This window comes from Coturnix japonica, chromosome 8 (assembly GCF_054131305.1).
Source record: "Coturnix japonica strain WE chromosome 8, WE-NBRP24, whole genome shotgun sequence".
NCBI lineage: Eukaryota > Metazoa > Chordata > Aves > Galliformes > Phasianidae > Coturnix > Coturnix japonica.
The window spans coordinates 18,742,626-18,770,097 of NC_140670.1; the positions used below are offsets into that span (position 1 = coordinate 18,742,626).

General features: G+C 38.6%; 1 protein-coding gene across 11 annotated transcripts in view; it reads right to left on the bottom strand.

Moving 5' to 3' along the window:
• Nucleotides 1-27,472, bottom strand: part of HECTD2 (HECT domain E3 ubiquitin protein ligase 2) — a 44,231-nt gene that overhangs the window by 7,234 nt on the left and 9,525 nt on the right. For 2 of the 11 annotated variants that reach the window (XR_014948875.1, XM_085555092.1), the window contains exons 3-16: nucleotides 25,210-26,264; nucleotides 20,294-20,423; nucleotides 15,642-15,780; nucleotides 13,868-13,970; nucleotides 13,094-13,183; nucleotides 12,447-12,511; nucleotides 11,286-11,331; nucleotides 10,087-10,196; nucleotides 8,564-8,712; nucleotides 6,450-6,573; nucleotides 4,318-4,414; nucleotides 3,354-3,461; nucleotides 2,741-2,873; nucleotides 836-924 (exon numbers count right to left, since the gene is read on the bottom strand). Coding sequence is in view for 10 of the 11 variants with exons in the window: in XM_085555092.1 (XP_085411218.1) it covers nucleotides 836-924; nucleotides 2,741-2,873; nucleotides 3,354-3,461; nucleotides 4,318-4,414; nucleotides 6,450-6,573; nucleotides 8,564-8,712; nucleotides 10,087-10,196; nucleotides 11,286-11,331; nucleotides 12,447-12,511; nucleotides 13,094-13,183; nucleotides 13,868-13,970; nucleotides 15,642-15,780; nucleotides 20,294-20,423; nucleotides 25,210-25,413 (1,587 nt within the window). In the remaining variant the exon portion in view is untranslated. The other 9 variants (XM_015866884.2, XM_015866885.3, XM_085555093.1 and 6 more) reach the window with 8 other exon arrangements.

Here is a 27,472-nt window from a genome sequence, read left to right on the forward strand (position 1 = left end):
CAGGTTTGCTATTACAGCCTTCTGTACTCATGTTATTTAATACTGAATAGCTTAAGTTTTATGCACTGCACTTCATTAATTTTTTATTTCATAGCAGGTACTCTATTCTCAGCAAGTCACTGCATACAGCCATCAAGGACTAGTCACGATAAATGAGAAAAAGTCATCCATGCCCCTGTGATATTTAAAGAAGGCATAAAAAAAAAAAAAAGACAATTACCCGAATTAACAGCTCATAGTAAAAACATGAAATTATTATAAGAGAAATAGAAGAATCTCATTGATGATTCAGCTTCCTACTAGTAAAACGGAGGCATCACCCACCTCCTCATCTTAGTGGAGTTACAGGACTATATCAGCATTAAATGTTTGTCTGAGGACTCCATAAATTAGCACAACAGAAGACCTAGGAACAATTTCATGCTCATGTGGAAAACACCTTGTTTAAAACAAAACAAAACTAGCAAAAGGTCACATATGTCCCAATAGGAACTTAAACAAAAGATTAATGAACCCAAGGACAATTATAGCTACTGAATGAAAGCCTGAAGTGAAGACCATAAAAACAATTACAACTTATACACAATAAAGTTGCGCATGTAATCTTATTTCCACTATTTACTGACCGTAAAAAAAAAGTACGATGTACCCATAACAACCATTTTCTTCCTACTTTTTCTTTAGTCTACTTGCTTAAACGTCATTTTTTATACATTTAAGATGCAACGTACTTGTATGTATGTCAGAACGAGTTCTGATCAGACCTTCATGTCTTACTTCATCCCCATAATTAAATCACTGCTTCTTTAGCACTGTCATGAGGACAAAAGGATACAGCTCCAACTAGTCGGAATTCTGAATAGTTATCGCACTTAAAGCTGCTGAACCAATGGCAGTGAGAGTCCTTGTGGTATGTGAACATGCCTGCAGAAGAGAAAAACTGCACTTCAAAGACCTACCCATGTGCCTCATAATCTGTGTGATCAGAAATGTAACTGGCCAACTAATTACCCTGCTGTAGTCAATCTCTTGCAATAGCAGATGACAATCATAAGAAGTGTTGCCATGAATCCCACGATACAGAAACCACAAACTTTTAACATCTTAGAATTCAAACCTGTGAAATTTTATCTTGTGAATATATGAGCATCAAAGGGTTATATCATAGTTACCTACCCAAAAAGTATACTAAAGTAATTTCAAAAAGCCACACCACAAATACCCTAAAAGCACCACCCACTGGTCTAAATTACAAGCTAGATCCCATTAAAATCAAAACTAGCTTGACTGATATTTGCTTTAGATACAGGTTGTTCTGTTTTGAAGAGTAAAAGAAAGCAAAAACCTACACAAGAAACCCACATAAAAGCTTTAAGACACCCAGGCAAGAAGCAGTTCTCAGACATAAAAGATGCTTCAGTCGAGGTTAAGAGTGCACTAACAGCTTCTAACAAGCATCATTAATAACTTAAAATAACAACAGTAGACTATACAGTCCCCTCCCAGGGGATGAGAACCCTTCTGGACTCTTCCCACACTTGGCTGATAGCCACAGCAATGAAAGAATTTACATTTCAAAAAGAGGAAGCCTGCCAAAGCTGGTGAAAACTCTCAAATGTTTTCAAACTCATCAGTTACCAAGTTCTACTGACAACATATTTTTATTAACAGAATTGTCAAACTTACAGAGTTATTCTCTCTCCACAAAAAGCCCTTTTCACTAGACTAAGAACTTTAGGAAATAACGATTTCAGCACATTTGAGCAGATGCGTCTGAACTTTTAGAAGGAGGTCAATAAACAATCAAGCACCAAGCATTTGAGGGACACAAACACGGACAAAGACACACAAGCTCTTGGATTCTATCAACGACTATGAGAGGTGTTATGCTGATGTCCCTGGAAATCAATGTTTCTAAATTTAAGTCAGCTTGGGAACACTTTAACACATTATAACATTAGTAATGTACCCATACGGAACTGAGGAAAGCTGACTCATTTGTAAAAAATTAGTGTGGGGAAAAAAATCACCCAGTTCCACCTACAACAACATACAAGTACATTAAACTGCTGCTTTAAGAACATTCATTCATGTCTTTTAACTTCCTATTTACTCAAAAACTCTCTCTCCCCTCTCCCTTGGGCCTGCAAATACTTATCTTACTCTATACGAGTTGATGTTCTTCTCACATTTGTCCGGGCATAAATCAAGAGCCTGTCTCTGGATACAGCTGGAAACACTAACATAGCAGATACACCAGAGGAAAAAACTTCAAGAAAATATGAACAGCTACTCTTGAATCCTCTCTCCTTAGTACCCAGTATGCCCACTGGCCTAAGGAAAACCAAAAAATGAGTCTCTGATAACTGAAACAATATTTAGCATGATTAAAGTCCTAAAAAGTTGAATCTTAATTCTACAACTCTGAGTTGATTAGAGCTTTGTTCATCCTCTAATTTTGCTTTATAAGCAAAATGAAATTTCATTTTTTGAGCCATTCTTGAACCTCCTTGTCAAAAGCCAAGATCTTGCCAGCTTTTCAGTACTTTTCACATTCTTCTCTTATTCCAAAAGCTCATCCTCACAACATAAAATTTTAACCTGCCTACTTTCATTTTTTACATCAGTTAGTAAATGACCAGCCTAGTACTGGAATGATGAATAATTCTTACCCATCAGTGTTTCAATAATTTAAAATCAACACATTTTCATGTTGTACTTAACATTCATACAGACTCACCATAGTCTGGGTGAAAAATCTGGCGAATGAGAAGAAGAAACCATTCTTTTGTCAGTCCACCCATATCAAGACCAGCTTCTCCTACAAATGTGACTTTTAACTTCTTTTTCAAATCTGCCCTCTTCCTTGTGAGCTATCATAAAATATGCAGGGGGAAAAACACAGGGGATTTAACATACTACCAGTATTTCTATCCATAGAGAACATGCCACTCTTGCTTTGTTTAAACTAGTAAATTGCATCACAAACTCTAGATGGCCAGTCTCTATTTGTGTTCCTATCATGGATCTGTATCCTTCACAGTTTGATACTCATGCACTGTACTCATTGGACAGAAATTGCAAACAATCCCCTCCCCCCCACATCCCATGTAGTATCCAAACAAATTTTCACTATGGGCTTAGTTATGGAACAGTTTAAGGACAGAAAATTAAGTTCTGTTTCTTAAAATCTATTTTAGCAGCACTCCTACTGTGATGTGGTATTTCAGCTTCTTTTGTTTTGAATTACATAGCTATGTCTTAGCACACGAAGATTTAAACATGACTGAAACTGATTTCTAAGTGCAATGACAATTTTGCAGCAATACACGATTTAATTTCATTTTTGATACCTCATCAAGTGAATCACTAACGAGGTGCGTCCTCCTCACTTTCACATTTAGGAACAACATATTCATGTCAGGTTTCTGTCTGCGAGAGACTTTATCCACAAGGCTTTGCTATTTGAATGAAAAAGAAACATAAATGTAACAACTTCATTAAAAATACAAAGTGCCACACTTGTTAAACACAAGAAGTCCTTATCATCTTGCATTATAGACATTATCCTAATATAACAGGTGCTTCTAATACATTCTAAGAGGTAAAAAGCAATGCAATCTCTTTTCTAGTGCAAACAACATTCACATAATGTATGAATACTATATATATAACTATCGGGATACTTAAGTAGGGGCTAACTGTATGGCAAACATTTAAACTACCTAAGTAATTGAAAACATTACTTATCTATTCACAAGATACATGCCAGTAATTGTTAGCACCTGATGAAAGTTACCACCTAGACAGGCAGACAAAGCCTCTTGCAATATGTAAGAGGTTTCAATACCTCTTCTGCACCTTGTGAACACACAACTGTGTCTTGGTCTTCCATAACACATATTCACAGAATAAAATAGAAAACAGACCAAAGTTCCCAGGGAATTTTTCTTCATAATCAGATCACTAACTTAGCATCATGCTTCTTTATCAAACACAGTATATTATGTTAGTCCCTCCAAAAGAAAAATGAACCATGAGAAAAATGAACCAAAAGAAAGCCAACAACACATTTACTGCAACCCCTTTTCCCAACAATGACATTTAAAAGCATCTTAAAACTGAGCATATTAAAACCAAAATTCCTGAGAGGATCCAGCAAGGACCTTTGTGGACCACTAGTAGTAAAATGGCTCACATTTTTTTTTTTTCCCCAGATTAAAACGTGTGATGAAAGGCTGTATGGAATATTTAGCTAAGAAAAACTTATAAAATGTCAATTGATTAGACAAACTCATTTATCACTAAATGACTTACCCGTGCAATACTTATCATTTGTTGTTCTGAATCCCTTTGAATAATAACTTTTTTCGCTGCTATAGAGATAATAAATGGGTATTGACAGAAAGAAAACCTGAATGATGAGAATAAAAGGACAAAACATTCCACTTTTAGAAACTAGCATAGTATTATAGTATTTGCTTTTTAAGAAAATATGAATCAAGTTTTACATTATCATTCAGTACTGTGGATTCATAGATTCACAGAACGTCCTGGGTTGAAAAGGACCACAATGATCATCCAGTTCCAACCCCTTGCTATGTGCAGGGTGCCAGCCATCAGACCAGGCTGTCCAGAGCCACATCTAGCCAGTCCTTGAATGCCTCCAGGGATGAGACATCCACAACCTCCTTGGGCAACCTGTTTTAGTGAGTCACCACCCTCTGTGTGAAAAACTTACTCCTAATATCTAACCTAAACCTCCCCTGTCTCAGTTTAAGACCATTCCCCCCTCGTCCTATCACTATCCACCCTTGTAAACAGCCATTCCCCCTCCTGTTTATACGCACCCTTCAAGTACCGAAAGGCCACAATGAGGTCTCTCCAGAGCCTTCTCCAAGCTAAACAAGCCTAATTCCCTCAAGCTTTCTCCATAGGCTAGATGCTCCAGCCCTCTGATCATCTCAGTGGCCCTCCTCTGGACCCATTCCAAGAGCTCTGCATCCTTCCTTTACTGTGGGCCCCAGGCCTGGGTGCAGTACTGCAGATGGGGCCTCACAAGAGCTGAGCAGAGGGAGACAATCACCTCTAATTTAGAATAATTTAGAAGTAGCTGCTGGGTTGGTGTTTTTTTTTTGGTTTTTTTTTTGTTTTTTTTTTAGATAATGAATTAGAACTCAAACTGCTTCATTAGAAATGCTATAGGAATTCTACTCAGTAGTGATAAACATTCTGAATAAAATTCTTGAATTGTTAATCAGTAGATCTAATAAAAAGCAGCCTCCAGTTACAAATGTCAAGAAGTAATGGCTACAATGAATTAAGGAAAGTGAGAATATTCTATTAAATTCAAGCTGGGTCATTATCTCAGCATAGCACTCTTAGGTATACAGCAGATGTATTTCTGGCCTGGCTTATTTGTGTCTCCGGTTTCCAAAGGCACTGATTTGCTTCATGTCCTTCTGGTTTAACTGAGGGCTACAAGTGCTCAGGAATTCCAGATCACATGACAGCTATATTCCACCCCAGTCAAATAACACTAAGGATTCTTAAAGTTTTCTGAAATCATCAGGAAGAAGTAGTCATAACACAGTACAAGAACTTCCTTTAAACATAATACAGCTTGTCTGCACTGCTTCCAAAACTATGCATCATAATTTATTCTGATATATACTGAATTTCCAGCATCCCACCTAACTGAAAAGAAGCAGGTGGAAATCTCACAGCTCTCTTACAAGCTTGGATGTGGGTACCAAAGCACCCAGATGGTGCCCATGTAATAAATACATAAATAAATAACTCCAAAGCTCAGCAGAACAGAGCAGCATACAGATTCCAGCGCTCTGACTGACACTACACAAAGCCTGATGTGCATTTACTGCTGTCAGAGCTATTTTTCCCCCCTCCTTTACAAGTACATCTTAAAACTTAACAAAGATTTAAGGCCTATTTTTCCACATTTCTAGATGATACTTCTGGCTGCCCTGAACCTGTTAAGACTTAAAGACTTAAGTTTCATGTAACATAAATAAGCACAGCTGATATCACTGGAACAAAAGGTCAGGCCCCCATACACACAGCATATTTATCGACCATACTTAAGTACTTAAGTGTTAAATATGCATACAACACTTTCTATGAATGTGTCAGAAGTTAAAATATGTTTGTAATAACATGCAATTAATAAACAGATGCTGCAGAATCTATCCTAGTAAACAATAAACTCGTGTTATTATGAATATTCATATTTTCTCCAGTTTGCAAAGATAGAATTAGATTTATAACAGTCAACATCATATCCATGCAGTTTCATCTTTCAAATGCAGTTTTTAATACAACTATATATACACATGGATAAGGTACGTATACCATATACACAAGGATGTATGTGTATATGTGGTGCTTTCACGTACTACATATGTGAAAAGAAACAACCAAGCTTTCCTTACCTGTGAGAATTTCCATAACATTGCCAGTTATGATATTCTTCCATAAGATCAATATGATCAAGAGTAGAATTATAGAAATCCGTATATGAAATAATAGGAGGGCTAATCAGACTATTTGCAGCATCTACAAAGAAAAAAAGAGAGTCTTTCAATGTGCTCCTTGGATGGGGTACACAAATGCTTTCGAAGCATTGGGAGCAACACCGAAAGAAAAGAAACTAAGACAAAAAGGCTACTAGTAACTTGGATTAAGTCTTAAACACAGCACTGCAAATATGACACTACGCTTAATGAGAACATACTGATAGCTGTAAAAGCAGTCATTTCCAAGATCAGTCTGATTATGATAAGAGAAATGTAATACATTGTATGTTATTTCTAACCTCAAGATCAACTTCTCCATGGCATCTGAATCTAACCCACCTACTGACATACACAAAGTTAAGACAAAGAATGCTGTATTCTGCTGAAATCATATCTTCTGATATAATATATGCATGCTTTCCACTTTATATCTGTTTGAATTTGATATCTATTTGAAAAAAGGATGGAAGTGGAAGAGCAAAACAAATGATGTTTTTCCTCATCTGATTACTATACCACAAGTACAAAAATTTACTACTCAACAAATGATGAAAACTAATTCACACTTAAAACAGCATCACTATGTAAAATTCAAGTAACACATAACTAGTAAGTTTTCTATAAATAACTTAATTTTGATCATTCAGACAGGAAGCAGTGTATTTTGAATCACTAAATACCTTTATCACAGTTTTATACGTGCAGAAAGAAATAAGCAACTCTTTCACATACATATGACTACAGCAAAACACAAAAGAAAAGTCTTGGTTTTGGATTCAGCTGAGCTTGTGTGTCCAAGCTGCCCCTCTGGATAGGTAGGACTGTACAGGATTCTTGTACAGAAAAGTTGGGTGGTTTTCTTGTTTGTTTGTTTTTAAAAAACCAGGGATGTGAAAACACCCTTGCCCCAATCAATTTTCCTGATGCTTTCCCTTTCTCCTAGAAACCATGAAGCAAATAAGGGTTTTCTGCCCTTCAAGAAAAGGTTACTGACTACTGAGGGCTGGAAAAAAGAAAGTTCGCATATGCAGTGGCCACATTTGCTGTTCTACACTGAACTGAACATGGAATTATTTTTTTCCAGACTGCTATTTCGAACTTAGGAGGTATAAACATTGTTTAACTTACCTAGGTGTTAAAAACATCCATGAAGCTAAGCTTGTTACAGAAGAAATTCTAGCAATTTCACAATCAAAACCACTTCTTAAATAAATCTATGGGAAACTTTTGCCATTGCTTACCTACATGGATTTTTCTTTGAATATCTCCTGTTGTTATTACAGGAAAATGATGCCATAGCAATTATCGTTTACAAAAAAAGTAAGTATTAGGGCTTGCTAATAGATGCCTTTTAAATTTTGGCACTGCTTTCTATTGTAGTTCACACTGTGCCAACACCAACATCCAACTTTCTGCCTTGAAAAGGAGAGGTATAAAACCAGATAGTAGCCAGAGAATTGGCGTCAATGGCTCAGTGCCCAGATAGAGATCAGTGCCCCTCTGGGGTCAGTACTGGGACCAGTGCTCTTTAACATCTTCATTAATGACATCAGCAGTGGGATTGGATGCACCTTCAGTGTGTTTGCAGATGACCAAGCTGCATGGTGCAGCTGACACATGAAAGAGATAGGCTGCCATCCAGAAAGACCTGGACAGGCAATGGGCACAGGTGAACCTCACAGGGCTCAACAAACTCAAGCTCAAGGTCTTCCACCTGGGTTGTGGCAACCTCCAGTAAGAGTACAAGCAGAGGAATGTAAGGACAGAGTACAGCCCTGCTGAAAAGGACCTGTAGGTTCTGGTGGATGATAAACTGGATGTGAATCAGCAATGTGCCCTCACAGCCCAGAATGCCAACTGTATCTTGGGCTGCATAAAAAAAAGAAGCATGGCCAGCAGGGCAAGGGAGGTAATCAAGCCTCTCTGCTGAGACCTCACCTGGAGTACTACAGCAAGACATACACATACAGACATACACATACATATTCATACACATGCACATGAATACACAATTTAAAGAAGAAACCTACTAAATAAAGCCAGGACTTTGGTTGCTGATGGAATCCACCAGGTACATTTCACCATTGGTGGAAACTCTTCAGGTTTTGCAGGAAACAGGCGTAAAGAAATAAATTGCAGCAACCTGTCCACTACCTGCTTGAATCTCCTCTGTGAGATCCTAAAACAAACATGCCACAATTACTCTCATGTGATCACTGCCCACCACAAAGCCTATATTATTAGATTTCAATGTTATGTTCTGAAGAACATGCTTTATCTAAATAAATTTCCAAACAGAAAGTTTGCAGAAGCATATTTTGAAATACTGGCATGCAGCAATACTCTTCAGTGCATCATTTAAGCATTTTTTTGTTGTTCATTTCTGTAATTTCAAAATACTTTACAAAAGAATCAACACTTATTCTACACAAAAGTAAACAAATCATTCCTTCACAATACATTCTGGGTAAGAAAAGACTTAATTCTTGGCTTTGAGAAGTTTAGTCCTATTGAATCAACACTGAAAAATTCTTCATACACTTGTGACAAATGCACAAGTAAAGTTACGTGCTGCACTACTTCCAGAATACAGCAAAAACCTTACATATATGCACAGACATAAGCAAACATATCAAAGAATCATTTTGTAAACAAAGGCTGTTCTCTTCAATTGTTTTAGATTTCTAATAGATGTTCTAAGAATATCAATACGCTTTTTGCATTCTTAAGCAAGAGGGTTCATCTGGTTTGTGAACATTGATCAAATGAAACAAGAAATCACCAAAACTTTAAGCAAATCTGGACATATTTCAGGGGGAATGAGAAAAATACATGCATACCATTTTCAGCACTGCAGAGAATAAAATCCGTAATTAGCAGATTCCCCAGAAGGTAAGGGAAATGTAAATACAATTTTATTTATTTATTTTTTAACTCTAGACTGAAACTTCTGTACAGTCATTATAGGGAAGGTAACATACATAACAAACTTAAAAGCCACTCTTTGGGTGGTTAAATCCAAATGGCCAATGGCTGGGGGGTGCGATCATTTAAATCTAATAACCGTACTTTGTAACCACCTGTATTACACTATGAGCATGGACTTGATTTAATTTGTGGTTTTCACATAATACAGGAAAGATATTGTATCTTTTGGAAAAATACAAGAGAAAACTTTATAGAAAGGAAGATCATAAAGATGTCTGTATTAATAATACAATCTAAGCGTGTATCTAAAACATGTACATTCATAATTTTTTTGCATAAGTTACATAAAAATAACTTACAAGTCATTTTGCAATCAAAGATTTTTGCATAAAGATAATAACTTTTACACATTTTATATATAGTTTGCATCTATAAATCAGTATCACTTAGAGGACTATGTCCAAATGTACTTTGAAAACAACAAAAACAATCTCTGCAGTTAAGTTAACTTCCATATAATTTATATATCATATAAAACAGTCAGCATCAATGGAATTACAGTAACAATTGTAATCCTAAAAATTGAATTTTTAATTTTTTTAAACTTTTTTATTTTATGTTTTACTTTTTAGACCAGTGCACTAGGAAATGATGGTCAGCTTCTGTTAAGGCTGCTATCTGTCTTAGCAAGTGAGCATAGATGACATAAGTAGAAGTGTTACTAAATTGAGGATTCTGAAAAAGATTAAAAAAATGTGTTAGGTTAATAAACTGTATAAAGGAAAATAAGTCATTAGGACTGTTTCTTATGTTTGTATTTGCCAACACAGTTATGTAGGACAATTACACTGTGACAGTGGTAAAACTATAAAAAAAGTATTTGCAACTTCTATTCAAGTGAAAAATACGTAACAGAAATTCTATATTGTAAAACTATGTGGGTTTGTTTTTTGTGTGAGTGTGTACGTGCTTTGAAAGAAAGTCCAAAGGTAACAAAGGCAGCAATCAACATATTACTTCTGGATTATCATTTACTGTACAATACAAATGACACTCCTCTGCACAATGAGCTAAAGATTTCAGTAATAAAGATTCTCCTTTCTTTCCACACAATCCAAACTTATTTTCCCTCTTACACATGAGTTCAAATTCCCACTTTTCAGAAGTATTTACTTCACATAACTCACAGCTAATACACCCACCCCAAAGAAGACTACCATCTCCAAAATTATATAACTACCTGATCTTTTCAAGTAGCAAGACTGATCTCTCATGTGAAGTGGTGTTATCTACACACGCACATCTCGAAGGGAAAATTTGCTATGAATGCAAATCAATTTTAGTAGGAAATTTCACTGGTTAACACAGACAAATTAGACAATGCAGTCAATAGCTTGATGTAGAATACTAGTAGACTGCTGGATAAACCACAACACCAGATAAAGTTACAGTAATACCAGAAAGTGCATATACTGAAACTTTCTGGAATGATCAGCGTTGCAGCACCACAATAAAGGAAATCTGGCAATAACTTGGAAATATGAACTCACTGAGACATTAGCTCTTTCAGCATAGTGCTAGGAAACAATTGCATGGCTAATGCTTCTTAGTTCATACTTTTAACGTACGCAACTATTACCCATTAGCTATCTGTCATTAAGTCATGCATACCCTATGATTCTTCCATATATGTTAATATATTCTTATAACAGGAAATTAAATGTGAATGTTTTCAGTTATACTATCTTGTTTGTATAGTATACTGGTTTATAGATAAGGAATTGTGCAGACATACACTTAATTAAAATACTGCATTTTTCTTACCTGTAGAAGTATACAGTATGCTCTAAGATCATCTTTTGTCCGTGGTCTATGAATAAATGAAATAGTAAGTGGAAACACCTCATGCATGCATATATACATATGTATGTGCATATATATATACACGCACATCTATATGATCATATATATGATATAGACATGATATAAAATATATACAAACTATATATTGAATATGAAGTCACTCGCACTAGAATTTAGCTTTGTTTTGTCAATATGTGTTGAATACCATATTCAGGAGCTTCACTGTTCTCAGGAATTGAAAAGGACACTTGAAGACCTGGTCTTTTGAATACTGACTCCTCTTTAAAGGCAGCTACCTGTTTTAGCATCTGTCTTTCATGGTGCAGCAGAAGAAAGAAAGATAAAAATAAACTGAAGAGCAGGTGTTCCAAAGGGGTGCTCCATGCTATTATCACTGGTAACACTCCAGAAAAGTTTGTTTGCCCCACCTACAGTATTTCTTCCTACAATTCTCCACACATTTTTACCACAGCAGCCTCTGTGTTTCCTCCTGTTTTTAAAGTCCTCAAGGACTTAATGTACCCACAAAAATGCATGTAGCAACAGCACAAAAAAGGCAGGCAGTATGGAGAAAGGAATAGCTAAAGGCTGGGTCACTGATGAGTCACTACAAAGACCTGTCTCCTCCTATATACTTTTTGAATCAAACCAAGCATTCTCATTTCTATTACTTCTTGCTAAAACCCTGTCTCTCTCCATGCTTCCCAGCTAACCCTTTCTCCATTCTGTACTGCCCTTCTAGTGCTGCTGCCACACACTAATGATACAGCAAAATGAACTTCAGGTCAAGGCATTATCTAGGCTAAAGCATGTCAGCTGGGGCAGGGTGAACACATTTTACTCTAGCTTTATTAATTAGTTCATCTTACTGCAAAGATGCCTGAAAGACAGCCCTGGGGTTTATATGGCAAAGTCTGCCTCTCAAAGGTTCAGTGTCAGCTTACAGAGCTTGGGTATATTTCGGCAGATTTGCCTGCCAAAAGGAGACAAGCTCTTATGAGTGAAGCAAGATAGATCAAAACAATTTCCTTCTTTTCTAAAACAATAAAATAAAAAACAAGAAGTATATCAGTTGGAAGTAAGTGTTGAAACAGCACTAATGCAAACACTAGTTATATTTACCCTTTCCATTCTTGTAGCAGACCATTAATTATTCCCTTTAGGACTGACTTCTGAACATCTTGAGGCTATGGAAAAAGAAAATCACATTTGATCAAACTGTACATTCTCTATAAAAGATACGGCACAAAAAAGCAGGTTTGTTTTTCTTGTAATTCAAGCCAGTTATAAAGTCTTTGACTACAGTGCTGAGCTCCTCTGAACCTTCCTCCCAAGTCTGTCAGGTGAGGCTTAGAGTTGAATTGTTTGTGGCTTTCAAAACTTTAAAAATCAATTCAATATAATTCTTGTTCCAAATTTATCATGCACAGTATTTACTTTTTGCAACCCTAGTCCTCACATTTTCCTTATTTCCCATCATGCAATGTCCCATCAGTTATGTCTTATCTTTCAAACAGCCCTTGAGATCTACCACAGTATGAACTACATAACTACTAACAAAAATTTCCTCATCTTTTACTAGAGTGGTTTTCATGTCTCTATGGCAATTCTCAAGGGATCATTTTAAGTACGTTTTGAGAGATTCTTCAGAAATTGTACCCATATCAAAAATTTTTCTTACATTAATTGCTTCTTTGAAAATTTCTTTGCTGAAGAGTTTGTTACAATGTTACCAAACTTGAACGCTACTTCTACTCTCTTCTACTTACAGTATTTAATAAGGCATCATAGACAACATTCACAAATTTTGCATTGATTCCAGAGTCCTCGGTTGTATTAAATGGAGAATTGACATCTACCTGCAAGTTAGATAATCATAGATGAAACATTTTGGTTTTGAAATATTTTGAATGTCTTTAAAAAATAAATATCTAACAGTAGGTTAAAATGAAACACGTGCACATAACTATTTGTTTTCCTTATCAAAACATAAGAATCTAAGTCACTTTCATTAGTATGTGAAAGATGAAACTAAAGCATACTAATATTGCACACTGGCAGCTATTCTATTTTAAAATTTACGAGGGTATCAAATAATGAATGATGCAGAAAGCACTGAATGTTCATCCCATCTTTGCCACAGACCCCTCATGAGAAAAGAACAAAGTTGTATGTGTTCAATATTCATTAAGTAACCAAAAGTTTATGGGTTATTTTATCTAAGTTATCTAAGGGCCAGGGAAGAACTGTATTTCTTGATTTGCCTGGGCCTCTTTATTAGCTGAATATGCTTGAATCTTTTTAAACTGAAGTTTCCATAGGAAGTACTTCATGTAGCCATAGTGTCAGAAAGCAAACTAAACACAGGATTTCTAAAGCTTCACATTTGTTTGAAATATCCTTACATAAACTGGAATGAATAAGTCAGTGCCATGATCTAAGTGGGTTTGAGTAGCCAACTGCAAGCCTTTAACTGAAGTTTCTTTAAACGCTTTGAAAATTCACATCACTATAACTACTGAATAATATTATGAGTTTTTCACCTTAAACACAGCATTTATCTCCAGGAAAGAATCAAATGTTGTAGAATAAAAATCATGTACAGCCTTCCAATCTCCTGATGATTTTGCCTTTTCTATATCATCCCTAAAAATGTATAAAAAGACAGAAAAGTATAAAATCAGTACCTTCCTAACATCCTCCTTGTCATTGTATAATCATGGTATTACAAGAGAACAAAAGCACAGTTTGTGTTTGATACATCTGAGCACTGTTGCTTATTCAAAATGTTAATTCACAGTGTCACAGTTCAGTACAATAAGGCAAATCATTAACAGAATCATGCTGAAGAAATACTAATATGATAAAACTTCTAAGGTTTCCTTAATTTAATAAGTACATACAGTGCTCTTAAAGTAGTCAATTTAAATACCACTGTACTAAATTATCTCCCCCCCTCCCTTTTTTTAATTAATCTCTGTACACACCTGTCTATACACATTTTTCAACATAATCTGTATTTACACTTGAAGTACTTTTAAAGAACAAAGTAATAATATGAAGAAATCATTGGGACACTAAAAGTACTTCTTGAAAGAAAGAAACTCTTAATAATTGCATCACAAGATGGCACTCAATAGATAGAAAATATGAATGAGGAAAAAATGACAGATGAAACACCTGAATGCCAGCAAAGGATTTTCCACCAAGTAAACACACTGACCAATAAAGCAGCATTCCTACTCTTCACTGAATGCACAAAATTTCAGACATTAAAAAGAGCAATGAAAAGTATATGATCACATGCCTCATAGAGCAACTGTGATTCTTTTTTTCCCCATCTGTTTGAAAAACAGAAGAATCAGGCTTCTCCTTAGGAACACATTTCCCCATTTCCCAGCTAAGATTATCCTACCAGTACAACACCAAAGAATATTACAGTATCACAATGTTGCTTGTAGGTGCTAATGCCAAACAACAAACAAACAAAAAGAAACACTCTGCCCATCAGTGTAGGCATGTTCACAAAAGCAGGCAGAAGTCCCTAGTGCAGATACTTTGTGGCACTGTTTTATTCATTAAGTTACAACATTTCTGCAAGTGAAAGCATCGATTCCATAATTTTGGTGCACACTGCTATTTTAACTAGAAAATAAATGTACTCTCTCTTCCCTTACATCCAAAACAAACCAAGCAAAACCAGCTAAATTAGTGGTGCAGACCCGGCATCAGGAAGTCAGGTTATATTAGTTAAAAACAGTTATGTTGGTTTCCCTGGGGACTTGTGTAAGCCTAACTAAGCCAACCAAGCAGCTTCTGCTGCACTGCATGACATTTCTGGAAGAAAGCAAACAGAGATACAGTTTTGACTAAGGGTCTGTACTGAACTGGAAAAAACAGAAGTGCAACAAGATGTTATTTCTGCTCATTCTAATTTCCTTTTAACTAAATGACAGTCACAGAATAGTAGCATCAGCTCCACTCTTTCCCGGAGCACAGCTAAATTACTCTCACCTGTGCTCCCACAGCTGACCCAACACTTGCCTCAGCTGATTAATCAGAGGTTCAGGCTGTGATTACCAATTTCCCATACACGCTAGATAAATTCTTTTGATAATTTTCACAGCAACAAAGTTATTCATCGCACCACTGCAGCCAAGCTAAATACTTCTGCTACTAGACAGTCTTCTGGACTTACTCCCTCAAGATGAACAAAAAAAAAACCAAAACAGAACAAAACAAAAAAATCAAGTGCACCAATTAGAATGAAAGTCCAAAGAAATAGAGTACACTTTTAGGAATAGTAACGAAACTTACTGAAAGTCTTTCACAGTTTTGTTTCGGATGGGAAGGGAAGGCTCAGGAGGGACTGGTGCCTTGAGTTCTTGGGGCAGCGTATCTATAGAGATGCGCTGTTTTTGTCTAACATCGAGGCAAATAGATGGTAGGTCTCTCACTTATTTAAAAAAAAAAAAAAAAAAAAGCAAAAAAAAAAAAAAAGCAAAGAATAATAAATACAAGAAAATTATATATATATAACAGTTAGCAAGCAAAACCCGAATGTAGAGCAACTAGAGAAGAAAAATAAAAACTCACACTGGTTGATTATATTTCATTAAAGCCCAGCTCACCCAAGTAGTATTCCTACCATATGCTCAGCCCAGACAGGATGGAAACTTTCATTAATTGAAGTGAAATAAAATCATATACAAACCCCTTCTATCTTGAGTCTGTAATGATGTCTTCTTTGTGAACAAAGTGCTCCCGCTGCCAAGGGAGGAAGAAAATCAGCCCCTCTGTCTCCTGCCTGCCTGAGGCTTTCAAAAAGGAGGGAGTCTTTACTACCATATAAATGAGCTGCTGGACCATGTGGCAAAAAAATGGTCCATTACCAAAACAAAGAAAACCACACCAGATTTTTCACAACTGAGTTGCTAGCAGATTGATTAAAAAAAAAAAACTGAAGCAACTGATTGGTGGTGTTCCAATTCACTATTAGGGAATATAGCAAAATATTTTACTTAGAGAAGACAGATTAGCATTACCTCTAGTGCTACCAGCAGCAGCACATCATACAAGGAAACTCAAGTTGATATGTGGTTTCATTTTTAGATGAGTGCTGCAGAATTTTCATTTGTAGATACAGATACTTGACCTTCTGAAGCCAAGCACCTTCTGAAGTCAGACGGACAATGAATGCGCCTATTCCAAACATTACATCCACCTGAGTCTATGAGGAACACCAGGTACACAAGTCAAAACACAAAACCGAAAATCAAAAGGAACATTTTATGTGTGAAAGCCAAGCTGAGCAGCCCATGACTAACAGCTACTAACCAAGAACAGCAGCACTGCCATCCTATTTGACTCAACAGCAACATACAAAATGCAACAGTAGCGTTTCCAACATCTATGAAAAGCCTGAATCTTAACACTGAAGCCTAATCATTTCCTTTCATAAAAGGACAAGTTTTCTATAGTCATACATTATTTTAGCTAGAGCTGACTGTGAATCACCTACAACTTCCTGAAATAATTTTTGCAATAAATTAAATGAGCTGTGCAAGTCTTCCGCCTTTCACAGAATTACTGCTGAAACAGTAGTACATTTAAACATTTCTACTCAACAAATGTAGTTGCCTAATACCAAATTAACAATACTAAAGTTAATATAGCAGCACTTTAACGAGGTCCTTCTCTTCTAATCCTTATTTAATTTTATCTGAAAACACTGTACATGGTTTACACGGCAATGTTTTGATAGGAATGGGAGAGGCAGAGGCAGTCTCTGTGAGAAGAGCCCTGTACTGCCCTTACATCAGATGAGACCGTGTCCAGGCAGCTCCAAAATGGACCCACTGTTGGCCAAAGGTGTGCTCAAACAGCAAAGCTGGCTGTACTCCAGATGCACAGCAGTTCCCAGCAGCCCAGAAGAGGCCCATGGGCACCATACAGAGTAGATCTCCACAAGCAGCCTGGAGGAGGCCACAGCACACAGAGTCCTGACAGGAGCAGGGCCCAGGCTAGAGCTGCAGCCTGTGATGCAGAGCAGTTCTTGGAGAGTGACAGTCTGTGGGAAATGCCCACACTGCTGCAGCTTATGAATGGTTCTATCCTACTGGAGCAGAGAAATAGCATAAAGAAAGAATAGAAACAAAGTGTAATGAATTGATCACAGCTTCTATCCCCCATCCCTCTGCACTGCTGTGTGGGAGGAGGTAGAGACTTGAGTTTGAAATTGAGGCTGGGAAGAAGGGGAGGCGGAAAAAAAAAAAAAAAAAAAAAAAAGGTGTTTTGGGTTATGTTTCTCACGATCCTACTCCATTTTTAATTGGCAAAAAATTTAATCCTTCCCAAGTCAATCTTCTTTTGCCTATGACAACAATTTTAAATGAGCTCCCTGTCCTTACCTTGACCCACAAGCTTTTTCACTTTATTTTCTCCTCATTTGCTTAGCAGGCAGAGTCAGTGCTTGATGGGCACCTGGCAATCAGCCAAGGCCAAACAACAATAAACACAAAAAACCCATTTTAATTCCAGTGTCTTCTCAAATACCCTTACTTGTGCTTTTCTATGCTTTTTTTTTTATTCCTCAGTGTGACTTACACTGCATATTTTAAAAGCATTTATATGAGTTAAGTCGAACATACTGAACCAAAATTCTCTTAGAATTGTCTAAGAATCCTCTAAGCCTTTTCTCTATAATTCCAAGAGTTTCTGTTCGGTTGAGTTTTGTTTGCTTGCTTTTCTCCTTCTAGATTGATCAGGTCTTTTGGGTTTGTTTTTTTCTTGAATGAACTAACTAAACACCAAAGTAATATCACTACTCTACCACCTGTTCCATTTATCACAGCAGGGAAATATATAGTAGTAACATCCCCAAAGCACAAAGGAGATTCTTTTCCCTCATGCTAATAGAAGGGAAACCACCAATGTCGTTCAACTCAGCTAACATTCATCACACCAGAGCTGTTCTCAGTCCTGAGCATGGCTTTAATTACAGCTGTTGGACTCTGTCACTCTCACATATGAAATTTAAGACTATTTAAAGTAGAGTAGTAATACAACAACAGCAGTGGACACATACTAAGCTAATTCAAGCCAAGGTGCCCAACAATCCCACTGTGTAAGTGCTGTGCTATTACAGATGGGCTGACTTACAAGAAACTAAGACTATGCATTTCCTTTTTTTACTCCAAGAAAGATAAGTAATTTTAATTTAACTCTCATTGTGTTTGCTTAGTTTCTGAATGGATTAAACATTGAATTGCAAGCAGCTGAATACACCAAGAAGAGGAAAATATTCCCTGCATCTGCAGAAGAGACAGCTGCTGACAGAAGCTATTTCTCATTCCAGTAACTGAGGCTGCAGGTGCTAAGCCTTGTAAACTCCACTCTGACAGCGATGCAATTAGCTTTGAAATACATTGCTTAAGTTACAAATACTAAAACTGTGTTTTAATAACACATTTAATAAATACTGTTGACGTTAGAATGTTTTACCATAATTCCAGTTTATTTGTAAATAGATTTAGTTGCCTGACATTCAAAAATATTTATTAAGATCCATCAATTTAATTCCATTGAGGACAAACTTTAAACTTTCATGTGCTGAATTGACAAACAGCAGCAATCCACTATTACAAGACAAGAACTGGTAATCATTTCTGGCTGCGTGCCTATTTATGTTACATAAAAGACTCAGCACTGTATGGCTGCTTAGGAAACTATCAAAAATCAATGAAGAAAATCTTGTTGATACAAAGGAAAATTGACTACTACACAAATCTAGGGTGAAAAAAGACAAAAAAAAAATCCCTAACCAAACATCACTCATAAATCCCAGATTACCAATAGAAGCATTCCAAACTGTAAGGGTTATTTCAGTGTTCATTTTTTTCCCCCATGGAATACAAACATGTGTTCTTAAATAATCTTGAGTGGACCCTGGACTGTTAGACAAAAGAATCTATTTTCAAATGGGCAGATTATCCTGACCCTGAAATTACCAGAATGCCTGCTCAGTCATACATATTGAGCTCTCAATTTCAAGAACGTATCTGTAACTGTAATAAATATTGTCATATGTTAGGATGGTGAAACAGAATAATTCAGTACTACTGTAACAGAAATTACAACCAAGATTGCAGCACATGCAGCAAGATCTCGGGGCACTTCAAGAGAGCCCAGTGTTTGAGTTCAGCATTCTTGTCATTTACAAGACAGCTACACAGAACACAAACATGACAAATGCTTGCACAGCCTTTTATCAAAAGTCTGAAATTACTGGAACTGCATAACCTATTTCCCCCAAAAAACACTTCAACAATGAAATACCTTTGCTATTAAAAATATCAGGTCCAACTACAATGTCACCTCACTGGGCTCAGTGACTAATTCACCAGACTGAAGACACAGCTCCATGTGATATCTTTGCATTGATTATCTTTACCTCATCACAGCACAATATTCCTTGTCACCTATGAAGTTCTTCAGAACATACCGTTCTTTGTCTATAAGTTTTATATCATGTTATCACCAGCCTTTGTCTTCACTGAAGAACAGCAGCTCTTCCAACACAGAAGCGTTGTGCGCGTCTCATTACTGCCATACTGCAGATTCAGTTAGAAAAATCTCTATGAAGTTTAACAAGTTCTAGAGAAATGTGCTATTTGACTGCAGTTAGACAAACAGTATCTGGAAATGCTGTTCTGAACCTGTAACTTTCACACTGCAGATGATTATTTCATTCCCCAGGTCTGTTAGTCATTCTTTTCCCACTTGTCTCTATGACACAACCTCTACTGAGGATGGACAACCATACTGATTTACTGACTAAACAATATAAAGCACACTATAACATAATGAAACCTAGATTTCTGGGTTTCTTGTGCAACAGAAATGTTGGTGGAACACTCAGCACCTTCTTAAACTGATGACTAAGTAACATAAGGCTTTTATTCTCTTACCATTTTTGATGCTTGGTATAACAAGTTGTGTGGGTGAATTTCTGTTTCCGGTGCCTTCTTTCTTTTGGTTGATAGTTGTGATGAAACTGCTGAAAGTAGAAAACTGATTTTTTGCTCCTCTTTCCAATCCCTGTAATTAAGATGACAGTATGCTATAAAGGGATAGTACATTTCTAACTAATTCTATCTTTCTCACTGCAGCCAGCTCAGCTTAAACAGATGTAAGTGTCACACATTCCTTTTTCAAAGGAAATCTTTTACAGTGAAGTAGTTCAGACAAACTTCCCCAGACTTGAGATACAGAGACAAAAATTCTATGCAGACTCCCATCTAATAAAATTTAACCATTGACTACCTGATAAAAACACCTGATTCAAAGTTCTAAGCACCAGCTGTCACTGAAGAAATGCTATCCAACAAACATCTGTTTAACACAGTGCTAAAAAATCTGCTTAGTATCTGCAACTCCCGTGACACAACAGTCTGCATAAGCTATTGCTAAGACATGCTGGGTGCTGCTGTGTTATAAGAGTGAACAGAAGAGAAGTAGCACAACAGACTTTTAAGTGATTGTGCCAATCAACCTGTTTAACACCAAGTGCCAGTAGTCATTATGTGAGTAGATAGGATTCTTAACGTTTAGATATAGTCATTTACTTCAAAGAACTTGCAACACACAGGGAAGGTAGAGGGCTTGTCCAAAACAAGGCACATGGTAGAACTTTTCTTTTGTCTCTCAGGTCCAAGTCATCAGCTGACATCCAGTAAAGTAGAACTACTCAAAAAAACCAAATACAATCTTCTTGCAAATCATGATTTTCAGCCTCATCTAAAGAGCCTAAACATGCATTGATGAACTTAAAGATTCATTTGATCATTATGTGGTATCTGTGCTCTAAGTGACAAAAAATATAATCATGCAGATCAAAACTGCAATTCTACAAAGTAGAACAGAAATGGCAGAACAGTTCACGTGTATTTTAAAAGCCCATACATTTCCCTTTCCTCTTTAAATAAATGAATTTTGACTAAGACATGCAGCCAGAGCTCTGAGGAAAGTACTTCGCTTCCACCACAACATCCTGAAACACCACCAGGAGGGTAATAACGCAGCCCATAAACCTGCCATGCTGTGTTGTGTGCACATTGGTACACTGCCAGGAATTCTACATAGCTGCAAAACAAGCTATTTTTCCATGGCGTATAACTCAGCAAATTACAAATCTGAGCAATCGGCAGGATTTCAGGCATAAAAAAATAGAAACTTTCAGTTTCTAGCTCCAAATTCCTCATATGCAACAAGCATACAAACAGAAAAGGTAATTACCACCATTTTCACATTACCTGTTTTTAAACTATTATTCTATAAACTTTAAAATATCATTAAGATAGTTCTTAAAACTTACCTGGCATGTGACTGGAAAAGCCTCGACCCTGAATAAGCACAGCAAGATGTGACTGCATGAGAAAGGACTTTTAAAACAAATCCAGATCTGAGGTTAATCTGCTGGGTCACAAAACGTATGCTCTAGGTAGAAAACCTTCTGGATTTTGGATTAGTCCAAATATGATTAGTAGGGAATAAGTAGATAATAATAACAGAACTCTTATGAAGCAGCCCATTGTGACAGCTGTTTTGACTGACATAACCTTCCCTCAGCTCTCTACGTTTTAACTCTGTCCCCACCATTGCAATAGCACAGTTGAGAAGTTACATTAAAAGGATTTTCTTAATGCCAGCATCCCAAGAAGCAATCAGAAAATAACAGACCTCACATGCACTATTCAGCTCCATCATCCTGCCCCAAGAGCAGTTCCAAAAGCATTAAACAAACAATTTGGATAAAAGCTTTACTGGAAAGCCCAGGAGGAATACTGGGGTGCTACATGCTCATTAAAGACTATCGCTGACATCTCCTGGGAGAGTAATGTAGGACAAGCATGCAGCACTGTGCCATATTTATAAAACTTCGTAGGAGGTCAGTGAGCCTCTAGAGCCTAAGACACTGAACACACACTGCCATCAGACAACTGAACCCCCACGTAAGGAACGAGAATGCTCAGAGGAAGTAAGTAGATCAAAGTGATCTTTATTCCTCCTTTTTAGGAGCACAGTAATAACTCACAACACCATTGGCTTCTTAGTGGAATTCTTCAAAAGCTTCAAGTCTTTCATGAGGCCAAATTGATACTAGTCTTTTACCTTATAAATTTACGTTTTTCATCACTGAAATTAAAACAGATGGTGAAAACAAGTCAAGCTACTTGTGAAGAGTGGGTACAGAGTGCCTCGGGATAGCAAAGATCATCTAGCAAAGTTTCTTGAACTCCTTGTTCTTCAGCTCTAACTTATCTCATTTACCCTACACATGTGGAAAGTAAAGGCCAATGAAGAACAAAAGGTTTTCTTCCCTGTACAAGAAAACACAGAAGACACTTATATTACTGGCAGCTGCCAGTGCAACAGCCTGCTCAAGAAGTGAAATTTTCCCTTCCTCTTATATCTTGAAAGGTGTAAAATAGGAATGGGTTTTGCTTTCAGAAACCTCCACTTGCTCCTGCTTACAAGAGAGCAAGCTTTTAAATTCCACAGGTTTCTCTTCAGAAACTGACATCCAAGCCTTATGCACTGTTCAACCCATAAGAAAAACTGTGGTGTGCTGCAGGAGTACATTAATTTATTCATGGAGTACTTTAATCTCCACAAAAAGCTAAAGGAAAACACCCCCAAAGGTCATCCTCTTTCAATAACTCCACATGGTCCTCAGCTGGAAATGAAAGACACTATCAGCAGTCACACATACACTTGATTACAGCTTGACAGCTTGCTCCAGATGTGGCATCTTTCACACATGCTCATTTAAGATAAAGGATACTACTGTTCTCTATTGACTTCCTCAAATCCTGACCTTTTCCACAACTACTGCGGAGAACGGAAACTGTTTAAAAGACATGTCACGCCTTCATGCTGCTTTCTAGGAAGCTTTAGTCATGGCATATCAGTTGCACAATCGATGGTGGGTCTTGAACACATCGAAGAAAATGTCAGTTACACAAATAACTTGGGGAGGTGTTCTGAGCAAGGACATCTGAGGCTCACTCATCACACAGAGGCTAGGTAAGTCATCATACAATGGCTGTCAACTGAGAAATATCAGGCAGAGAAAATGAGACAATTGATGTCATCTGAAGTATCTTCATGTTTATAACAGGCATTTGTTTCCAAAGGAAATAATTTTCAATAAAAAAATAACAACAAGGGAATTAAATACTTTTTAAGACAATAATTTCCCCCTTCCATCACCATATCAAATTATAAACAGCTAAATGAGAAAGATGGAAGGAGAAAATATCTATCTTCAAAAGTGCTTGAGAGGATCTGATTGAGTGGTGCTCATTTTTGATGTTCAAGCAGAACATTTAAAACAAAAACTTTTACTGAAATCAGGCCATTTCACATGATCTTCACAACATACTCCCCAGATCCTAAATTGGACATTAGGTTGATCAGCACAAGGGCTAAGCGCACCAAACATCCACTATCTTCTTTTCTGCAGCTCAGAAAGGTTTTGCAAAAGCATATCCCCTATTTGGTACATCTGGATCAAAGACTGCATTCTGTGGCACACAGAGGAACCCAAGGCTACAGAAAGACCTATTAGATCTCCCCCCAGAACTCTCCCTCTGTAGCACACTATTATAACCCACATGCCATCTCCGTAAACTCAGAATCCCACGTGCATCTGACAGCGTGTGCCAGACCTGAGCTCTGCAGCAGCCAGCTCAGCGATGCACACAGGACATCCAGCTGCAAACAAGATTTCTTCCCTGATTCATTAGGGCAGAGGAAATTCTACATGGCAGACTAGCTGCACTAGCTAAGCCTGACACATTTTAGAGCATCACTGGCATCTTTATTCTAAGGACTGCTGCTTGCCAGTCATTTCAGAGTCTGAAATTGATGTTTTCAGAGGTGTAGATCACTCCTGGGTACTTGTTCATCACAGACTTCTCCCAAATCCCCATTTGAATCACAACAACAAACACATTCTCCCAAATTCTGACAGATTTGCAAAGCTGAGAGCCTTTCAGAAGACTGGAACATTGCAGGCAAAACACAAATTGGCAGAATTGCTCAAAGGAGTTTGCAGTTTGCCTACAATCACTTGGTTTAACATTACAATTATTTCATGACAGTCATAACCACCAGACACTCAATCACTTAGACTCAAATTATATATAAGGGTAATTTCTAGTTAATCAGATACTTCTCAGAACCATTCAATTAAGTCTCATAACCGTATTACGATGGGATGGGTGACGTTCTGGGGTGGGACTGAAGTCGCAGCTTTCACGTGGAGCTACAGACAATGAGCTACTCACGCCAGGAAAAACGTATGTTTCATAACACTGGGCAGCCAACAGAAAGTAACTCATAGCTCGAAGAAGACTGAAGATCTCGAATGAGGTTTCCGAAATGGAATTATCCCGGCAAATAAGCTCTCTCACAGTTTTTTTTTTCCTACCTGTGTTAAATAATTCATTCAGCATAAGGTAGAAAACGGAAAAGACCACGTAACCAAAAGTTAAAAATACCGAGGCGTTTTCCAGGAGGTTCTCTCGCCGTAAGTGCACGGAAAGCGGACACTCCCACCCCACAACCTCCCCGAGCAACGCTGCGGAGCCCCAGCCATGACTAACCCGGGTGAAGAGCGCAGTAAAACGCTATAGAACTGTACGCAGACGGAGCGTTTCTAGCTTCGTTATGTCACTGCTGACAGACACTAGCGTTATTATTAAGAAACTTGACTGAAAGCCGCCCGGCGGCGCACAGCACGGAAGGAGCCGCTCACGGCGCCCCGCGGAGCCGAGCGGAACGACCCCGACCCGCCCTGCCCCGCCGGGCCCCGACCTACCCCGGCCGCCGCACCGCACGCCGCCGGGATGGGCGGCAGCTTGTCTCGCTCCTTCTCTCCTTCTTCCTCCTCATCTTCCTCATCCTCGCCGTCCTCCTCGGCCTCAGGCGGAGCCGCGCTGCCCTGCTCCCGTTCCTGCTCCAGCTCCGCGCTGTGGGGCAGGCCAGCGGTAGCCGTGCCCGCGGGTGGGCTCTGCAGCGACATGGCCCCGCTGCCCTCTCGGCAGCCCTCTCGCTCCTGCCGGCGCCCGGTCCCCGTGCCCCTCCCGCCGCGGAGCCCCGCTGGCAGCTCCGGCGCCGCCGCTCCGCTGTAATGCAGCGCAGGAGCTGCTCCCGGGCGCCCGGACACCCCCGCACGGCGGGGCGGAGCGCTGCCCTGCCGTCCTCACCGCAGCCCGGCGAGGAGGGGCAGTGCGGGACGGAGCGGCACGGAGGCGGCAGGACCCGCTGCCCCGGCGCCGTAAAATTACACCGCCGCGCCACCTACAGCCCGCGGGCAGGCGGAGGGGCCGCTGCCGCCATGTTGTTTATAGGCGCCTCGTAGAAACGCGCTTGGAGACCGGGGGAGCCGCGCGAGGGCAGCGGAGGACACGGCTACGGAAACGCCGTAGTGCAGGAAAAGGAGCGGGGCCGGCACGACGGGAATCGGGGCTGATACGACGGGCTGCGCAGCCGCCCTGCAAGGGGTTCTGCTGGCAGCGGCAGGAGGTGCTGCCTGGCAAATAGATGAGCAACAAACAAAACTATGGATGAGGGACTTTGGGGTGGGCACTAGTGTGGCACTCCCATTCCTCCTGAACACTTGAGTGGTGGTGCATGTTATATTTGCAATCAGTGTTTCCGCAAGGTAACGCTGTCACAGTTTCAAATTGTACTCTTTAATTAAAACACATAAATTAAGTATGAAAGGGTTCTCTCTGTGTTTCATTGGTAAAGCCAGCGTAGGACAGGGCCCTCCTGGTGATGGTGGGTCTGGCCCTTTGCTTGGTCTGAGCCCTGGAGTGTTGTGAACTGCTCAGTGCCTCCGTAATAAAGCCAGGAACTGCTGAAGAGACGCTGTACAGAAATAATAATAAGTAATAAAAAAATCATCTTCATGATACATGAACTGTTTGTAATGCTACATCCAGACCAGATGTAATACAGTGTTTGTCTGAGCACTGGAGGCAGCTGGTTTGGCAGAAGGAGGCCTTGAAGCTTCTCCAATGTGAAAGGGCTCTCAGGGCTGTGCCCACTGAGCTACAAAACATTGAAGTCCTTCACACCCCTCTAGCTGCCAACTGAAGCTTCCAGCCCACTCTTAATTTTGTCTAAAGACTTCCCTTCGCAGCACTGTGATCCCAGGTGTGTGAATAGTTGTGTACCATTTGGAGCAAGTCATCAAGATGTTTTCTCAGGTGGAGGTAAACCACACGATAGTTTTCCTAAGCACTGGAATTACACGAGTAGCTCCTGCAGGTCGAAGCAGTGGTAAAGATCTCTGTAAGCTGCACAAAAGCAAGTGCATAATAGGTACTGCGGCAGTAATCTAACACATTGAAAAATGCTTTCCCTTTCTGAAGGAACTGGCAGACCTAAAGTATATTAGGTTTCATTAAGGAGCCCCTTTGTCTCCTTGCCATGTTAAATTTGAAATTTCCAAGAAGTTCACTTCTCACTGTGCTTGCTTCCTAGTAGCTCCCGGTGGTTGGCATGAGTAAGTGGCCCACCGCAGTTAAACAAAGCACCCCAGACACTCACTTATCTTTCTCCTTTCCTTGCCAAGAAATAACATAATGATAGTAATTGCAACAACTTCAGTACAAGCATCTATACACCCAGTGGTAGTCCTCAACTGGAAGTAATTGGCACAGCTGTTCTGTGGAGCTATGCCAACTGGAAACATGGAAGGATCTGCTCCCTTGAGCCTGCAGAGGGGGGAAGAAGCAGAGAGGAATGGAAATGTAGCAAAGCAAGTATGCAAATGAATTAATAATGTGTGTTGTTTGTTTGTTTGTTTTCCCATAGAGCTACAAAAGTCTGATTTTTCAATAGCTTCAAAAATACTGAAATAGCCCTTTACTGGGATTATTTCACAAAAAGCTAATGCAGCACCAGAGCAAGACATCAATTTTTGCTGTCCACAAAATATTGAAAAATATCCTGTGCTATTTTAAGCTGCCACACTGTGTTGAACTAAACTAATTCAGGGGTAATTTTTTACTCATGGTAATTATGAAAATAGGCAAAAAAATACTGCTAAAAATGTTTGTTCTTATTTTTGT